General features: G+C 47.8%; 1 protein-coding gene across 1 annotated transcript in view; it reads left to right on the top strand.

The window, feature by feature from the left end:
* Positions 1-676: 676 nt before the first annotated feature.
* LOC310787036 (ubiquitin-conjugating enzyme E2 R1-like) overlaps positions 677-7,646 on the top strand; it is an 18,250-nt gene continuing 11,280 nt past the window's right edge. The window contains exon 1 of the mRNA XM_083648369.1: positions 677-1,042. Within this exon, the coding sequence (XP_083504495.1) occupies positions 860-1,042 (183 nt within the window). The 5' untranslated portion in view covers positions 677-859. The remainder of the gene's footprint in view (positions 1,043-7,646) is intronic.

Here is a 7,646-nt window from a genome sequence, read left to right as displayed (position 1 = left end):
ACCTGCTACTAGGATGCTGGTCTTGCCAGAACCACCACAGGCAACAAGGTGTTCTGAGCTATCAAGGGGGCCATGATGGATGGAGGCCTGTCTATCCCCCACAGCACCAATCACTTCCATGGATATGATGCAGAGAGCAAGGAGCTCAACGCCAAGGTCCACCGCAAGCACATCATTGGCGTCAATGTGTCAGAGAACATGAGCTACTTGATGGAGGAGGATGAGGAGGCTTACAATAAGCAATTCTCCCGCTTCATCAAGAATGGAGTCACCCCTGATTTGGTTGAGGAAACTTGCCAAGCTCTCTCTGGCCCAGAGGAAAAACCGTGTTGCCCAGAAGAAGGCCTTCTTCCTCCGGGCTCATGAACAGGAGGTTGTTGAAAGTTTTGGCCTTCTCCGTTCGCAATGCAAACATTTTGTTCTAATAAATAATAAATAAATATATTGAAAGAGAAAAAAATTGCCTCCAGGGTCTCTTGCTAGTTTAAACATAAAATTGGTTTGTTTGTGGCGACTCCTTTCTGGATTGTAGTCTATGAATTCAAGAAAAAAAAAAATCGAGAAGGGCTTTTATTGTGAAAGTTGTTCCCGGAAGCCCTACTTTGATTGTGGCTGACTTGACAGTGGTGTATTTGGATGGTCGTTGGTTGATGGTCCACGGGATTGTAATGTTCACAACAGAGGAACGCGCACCAACTCTGACCTAATAAAGTCGAGCCGTGATTTCTACAACCTTTTGTGGAGGGATAACGCGCACGGCCTGAACGGCGTCTTTGAGTTCTTGTTTGCAGCACCGAGCTAGCTTTGTGCTTTGTATAGCTGGGGGTTGCTGATTTATTTATACGAATCGTTGTGGAATATGGCTCAGCATGGACATCATGTAGCCAGTTCCCAAAAAGCACTCATGTTGGAGATGAAAAGTCTTCAAGATGAGCCAGTCGAAGGCTTCAAAATAACTTTAGTGGACGAGTCGGACATGTACAACTGGGAAGTAGCAATATTCGGACCCCCAAATACACACTATGAAGGGGGTTATTTTAAGGTGAGTAGCTAATGTTAGCTAGCAATCTATCTATTGTTCCTTAACGTTAGCTAGCCAAGAGGGTTTGATGTAAGCTACATTTCAGTTTGTTGTAAACTATATCCAGTTAATCTTGGTCCCCACCAACAGCAGGTAATCATGATAATTTGTTCTTTGGTTAACTATTACTGTGATTGAACAGCTTCCCTGGTTTTCTTCCTTTGTTCAACTTTAAATCGACTCAATTCCATAGGAATTATAATAACTTAGTGATGGTAGATATTGGAATTCTTTGGGAACTACTTTTTCCCCCCAAGGCACTAGGTCCTCTTTAATGCGTCAGTTGCTAAACTAGCTACAATCAGCACATGGTTACATTTGACAGAGTTACTTTGTTACCATGAAACAAAAGGTTGTTTCCATAACCGCCCCCAGCGTTATTCTGATTAGCCAAGCTCATCTAAGTCAATCATTTTCTTCTTTGTATTCATCAAGGCTAATGTAGAGCCCGCGGTTGCATGGTCTTGCTGGTTTTGTATCCAAATTTACTCAAAGCATTTAGATCCATGTTGGCCTATTGCTTTTGAAATAAAGTCAAGCCTCATTCGCTTCTCTGTAGCAACTCAACCATGTCATTTTCCTCCATTGACAGTAGAGATACGTTGGTTACACAGATCAGTTGTTCCTGTTTTTAACTTGTTTCAACAGTAGAGAAAGAGGGCAGGCAACCCCCTGCAGGGAGAGAGTCTGGCAAGCGAGACTAGGCAACCCCTAACTGCCTGCACAATCACTTATCTCTTGGTTAAAAACAAAATCTACCCAGTTCTGTAGCTCTTATTTCTCTTAGTTATTTTCCTAACTTCTAATGTAAATTTTGCTTATTCATCATAAGCTCCCAGGAATGTCATTCTTACAGCAGGGTCAGAGTGGCTCTGACCCTTCACCCCTTGCTACTGGTTGCTTGTCATGTTGGTGATCTAGAAAATGAAGCTAACTAAGTTTAAAGAATTAGTGTAGCCGTACTTTTGTTGCCAAAGAACATATCGTTAATTTGACTCTTAACCTCATGCCAGCCTGTGAAAATCAATTTCAGATGTTGCAACACACCGAGGGGGTTGTTGTACACTCGAGTTTCAGGTCATAATACTAGCGTGTTTATTTACACTAGTATCAAGAAGTATATATTTTTTTACTTTGTCAGGCAAAGTCAGAAGACAAATAGACCTTTGGCTTCTCGGCTTCATACTTGGCCTACAAAGTTATTTCCTAGTTGTACGCCAAAGAGTTTAAGATATGAATGAGCTTTTCTCCTGCCTTACAGATGTGGTGTGTTCGTAATATTCCTCTCTTACAGGGAAACGAGCCGTATATAGGTCAGGGTCTTTCTTTAAAGAAGGGTTTGTTTTGTCTGCGAGGTAGCAAACAAAAGTAATGACTTGCTCACACTGAACTCAGTTGAATACTCTCCTTACTAGACTTTTTTCATGTTTTCTCTCATCCTGTGTGTTAGCTTGTTGCAGCGCTTTCCATACAACGGGTTAATCGTGGTGTGAATGAGCGTTGCTGTAGTTTGGTTAGCCAACTGAGCTTATTATAACCTCACTGCTTCAGCTGCTGAGTGCTTTGAGATGCCAGTTCTTGCGAAGCCTGTTGTGTTGGCAGTCATCTAGTATTTTCCTCTGAACACAAGGCTCGGTCCCGCGGCCAGGCTAGCCCCGTCAGAGCGCGGTGTGGGTGCTGCGTACGAGATTCCATTGTTGGGCCAGGAATGCACAGCTTGGCTGTGAAATCCACCGCTTGGTTGTGACTCATTGTTCCCTGCGAGCTCTCCATCCAACCCGTTTGCCATATTGTGACTGAAGAGACCCTCCCTGTTCTGAACAGTTCACCAAACGAGTCCTCTGTTCCTCTGTTGACATGCTACAACTGCCTGCTCATGGAAATGGGGGCTGGTAGTGATGTCACATGCAACCTGGTGTGGAGTCGGGTGTTCTTCACATGTTGGTCATAAAACTGTCACTCCATAATGGAGACACCAGGCTGCATGCACAGATGGAACTGTGACATTATTGGAGTGGTATTCATTCAAACAGCATTCGTTACTGTCTTAGGCCGACAGTACGTTATACCAGTGGTTCTCAAACTTTTTCACGTCAAGGACCCCTAAAGTGATACAAATTAGACCATTTGATAAGATTTTGTCCCAGGGTCCCCCACTTGATAAGATTTTTGCTTTTAGATGTTTACTGGGCATCTCACGCGCTCGATTCCTAGGCTCGCATACGCAGCTTGGCTGCTGCGTGGCCTCGCCTGCTCTATTGATGCGCGCGGGTGTGTGTGTTGCTCACAAAATGTTGCCCTTAAGTTTACTTGCGCACGGGTGTGTGTGTGCCCCTTAAGTTTACATCCATCCATCTTATGACATCACTGATAACATCATCAGTGTCTTATGACGTCACTGATGACATCAGTGACTTATGACGTCACTGATGATGTTATCGTATCAGCGGAAATCGTCATAATTGAGAGGAAACAATGCGGTAAATCTATGATTTATGGGCTTTTCCAAATGTTTTGGAAATGAACAAAGAAAAAGACGTTAGCCTACTTTCTCAAATTCAGCGTTTACACGTGTTTTTGAGTATACATTTGATTCTCATAGAACTTTGTTTTTATATCGACATCGGTAAATATCGGTTATCGGCCATAATATCGGGTATCGTATTGTCCAAAATGTTCATATTGGTGCAGTCCTATTTGACCGCAGATCTTCCCTGTCTGTTTGCTGCTCTTCCACATGTCAGTAGTGTCTCCTTCTTTCTCCTCCATGTGGTTGACCTCAGGATAGTGTTGCCAAATCGAGAAGCACCAGTTTGAAAATCCCTCTCCAGTCATTCTCCTCTCGCACACCCACAGCCATTGTTGGTGGATTTTGGTCTATTCTTCTTTAGACTCGTCCTTTCATTAACACGTCGTCACCAGCAATCCTTTTAGCAGCACTGTCTCAGCTTCTGTCAGCCACCTTCTTTAGTCTTATCAAAAGAAAGTCAAATACTGTCGGGATTTAGGCTATATTATATTTAGGCTATATTATATTATTACGTTTAGTTTATTTCAGATGTTAAAGGCCTCCTCAAAAGATGCAATACACTGAGAGGCTACACATTTTGCTATGGGCCCCCCCACTCGACAGATTGAGGACTTGTCTCATTGTCTGGAGCACTGGATCAAATGCATTAATCCCCATTCAGGATAATAAAGTTGATTTGTATACGCGCTAATGTAATGTTAACTGCTTAATGTAACGACTGTGGAGCGAGATGTCGTTTTCACTTTTCTGTGGACCTACAGGCACAGCCTCAAGGTCCCGGCTAAACCTAAACCCCACTCTGGAACTGTTGGCTGAGCCGTGGCCTCTATTACAAAGCAGAGTCCTTGTTTTCTTTGCTTTCAAAAGGGTCTCCGGGGGCTCTCGGCAGGAATGTTTTCTTCTTCCTGCTGCTTTTGGATGATATCATGCACCAGAACAGCACAAACGTATAGATGATATCATGCACCAGAACAGCACAAACGTATAGACCCACACACTGGATGATATCATGCACCAGAACAGCACAAACGTATAGACACACACACTGGATGATATCATGCACCAGAACAGCACAAACGTATATAGACACACACACTGGATGATATCATGCACCAGAACAGCACAAACGTATAGACACACACACTGGATGATATCATGCACCAGAACAGCACAAACGTATAGATGATATCATGCACCAGAACAGCACAAACGTATAGACACACACACTGGATGATATCATGCACCAGAACAGCACAAACGTATAGACGCACACACTGTATGATATCGTGCACCAGAACAGCACAAACGTATAGACGCACACCCACAACTATGAGGTCATTTTGTTGTCCTGCACGGGGGAGATTTCTGTGGATGACATGAGGCAGAAACTATGCGTGTGGTAACGGCACTGTTGTGACAGAGCCCGGGTCGGACTCGGAGCGAGCGGGTCGCCGTGTTTGCGCTGGGGCCGTGTCAGCAAACTGGGCCATGTCACATGGTCTCATGCAAACACGCACATGTTAGCCAAACCAGGTACTCGCGCCGCTTACTTCAAGTTATGGGATACGAGTCGCTCTGTCTGTTCTGTTAGGCGTGCATACTAAACACTGCAAACGATTTGACAGACGTGCAAGCTAGTCCCATGTCATTATGAGATGAACAGGGTTTTTCAGAATGTCCGAGGTGATACAGAGATCCTTTCATATGGCAGCCAAGTGGTTTTCATGTCTGCTAGCTGAGAAATCACTCTCGGGCGAATGACTTCCTAAATGGCAGGAGGCCGCTGCTTTATAGCAAACATGAAAAAGAGGGGAGGTGCCCTTCAGCTAGCTAGGCCCAGGCCTGTCTGACTCCCTTCAGCTAGCTAGGCCCAGGCCTGTCTGACTCCCTTCAGCTAGCTAGGCCCAGGCCTGTCTGACTCCCTTCAGCTAGCTAGGCCCAGGCCTGTCTGACTCCCTTCAGCTAGCTAGGCCCAGGCCTGTCTGACTCCCTTCAGCTAGCTAGGCCCAGGCCTGTCTGACTCCCTTCAGCTAGCTAGGCCCAGGCCTGTCTGACTCTTCAGCTAGCTAGGCCCAGGCCTGTCTGACTCCCTTCAGCTAGCTAGGCCCAGGCCTGTCTGACTCCCTTCAGCTAGCTAGGCCCAGGCCTGTCTGACTCTTCAGCTAGCTAGGCCCAGGCCTGTCTGACTCCCTTCAGCTAGCTAGGCCCAGGCCTGTCTGACTCCCTTCAGCTAGCTAGGCCCAGGCCTGTCTGACTCCCTTCAGCTAGCTAGGCCCAGGCCTGTCTGACTCTTCAGCTAGCTAGGCCCAGGCCTGTCTGACTCCCTTCAGCTAGCTAGGCCCAGGCCTGTCTGACTCCCTTCAGCTAGCTAGGCCCAGGCCTGTCTGACTCCCTTCAGCTAGCTAGGCCCAGGCCTGTCTGACTCTTAAGCTAGCTAGGCCCAGGCCTGTCTGACTCCCTTCAGCTAGCTAGGCCCAGGCCTGTCTGACTCTTCAGCTAGCTAGGCCCAGGCCTGTCTGACTCCCTTCAGCTAGCTAGGCCCAGGCCTGTCTGACTCCCTTCAGCTAGCTAGGCCCAGGCCTGTCTGACTCCATTCAGCTAGCTAGGCCCAGGCCTGTCTGACTCCCTTCAGCTAGCTAGGCCCAGGCCTGTCTGACTCCCTTCAGCTAGCTAGGCCCAGGCCTGTCTGACTCCCTTCAGCTAGCTAGGCCCAGGCCTGTCTGACTCCCTTCAGCTAGCTAGGCCCAGGCCTGTCTGACTCCCTTCAGCTAGCTAGGCCCAGGCCTGTCTGACTCGCGGAGCAATCTCTGACAGACAGTTGACAGACAGACAGTCATGCTGAGCAGCTGACTGTGTGTTTGTGCCTGCCTTTCCTGCGTGCTTGTGTGCATGCAGCCCTCAGCGGCAGGAGAGAGGAAGGGAAGGGAGGGGAGTGGGAGGGGAGGGGAGGGGGGGGAGAGCAGGGCGAGAGGCCCCAGCCCCGCTGCACCGAGCTGGGCCGGCCCGCTGGCGTCATGTTCCCCCCCTCCTCCTCTGGCTGTGTCCTGGAGAAACGCGAGCTGGCTCGAGGAAAAGAGAGAGGGGAGAACGCAGAGGAGAGAAGGCAGAGCCGTATCCTCGCCTGTGAAAGGACCGCCTGCTGTGTGCAGCAGAGGTGCGCGGGGGCCCCTGTAGACGCTTTTAACAGCCCCCCTAAGCCCTGCTTCATGTGCTCGTATCCTCTTCCTGTACGGGCTGCCAGTGTGGTTAATCGCACCGCCACTAAAACTGACTTACAGCCCCACAATGAAACTCACTGTTCTGGCAGCCGTCGCTACACTCAGATGTTGGGTGTGTTTTTTGGGGCGGCTGGCTGGTGACTCAGTGCTCTTTAAGCGTACGGTGTAAAATGCAGATTGCTGGGTTTTTAATCGAGCCAGGACCCTTTTCCGCACATCTTTTTTGGTTTGTTTGTTTATTTGATCATCTCAAATAATGTAACGGCCATCAGTCATGCATTCATGAAAATCATCGAGGGGAACACATTTCCAATGTGGTCCAACTCTCTTTCAAAAGACAAGAAGGCCAAGAAAACATGTCGTCGACTGGCTGAGAGTCGCAGTTCATCATGCCATAAGAAAAGGCATCAAATTATTCGGCTATATCTCCCTCTCGCTCCGATCTTTTGTGTGTGTGTGTGTGTGTGTGTGTGTGTGTGTGTGTGTCTCTGTCTCTCTCTCTCTGCTTGACACTTAAAGGAAAAAGTTGCCACTTTGTATCATTATAAAATCGGTAATATATGCAGCTGTTAACCTTCCCTCCATGTTGCCTGCACCACTTCCTGTTCATCTGCCTGCAGAAACTCCGCCCCCACCAGCTGGTATGGCTCATTAAGGCTCTCGACCCCACTATAATAACAGCCATGTGAGCTGGCACAGGGTCGAGCCAGTGATGTCACCGTTTAGAACCAGAGTGGTGTAGTAAGAGAGTGGTGACCACGGAGGTCCAAAATGCAGATCCAGGAAGGGTGCTCGTTCCGGTTGGCAGTGCACAATG

This window comes from Poromitra crassiceps, assembly GCF_964638095.1.
Source record: "Poromitra crassiceps genome assembly, chromosome: 12".
Classification (NCBI taxonomy): domain Eukaryota; kingdom Metazoa; phylum Chordata; class Actinopteri; order Beryciformes; family Melamphaidae; genus Poromitra; species Poromitra crassiceps.
Note: the sequence above shows the minus strand (reverse complement) of the source record. Positions and strands in the feature narration are given on the sequence as shown.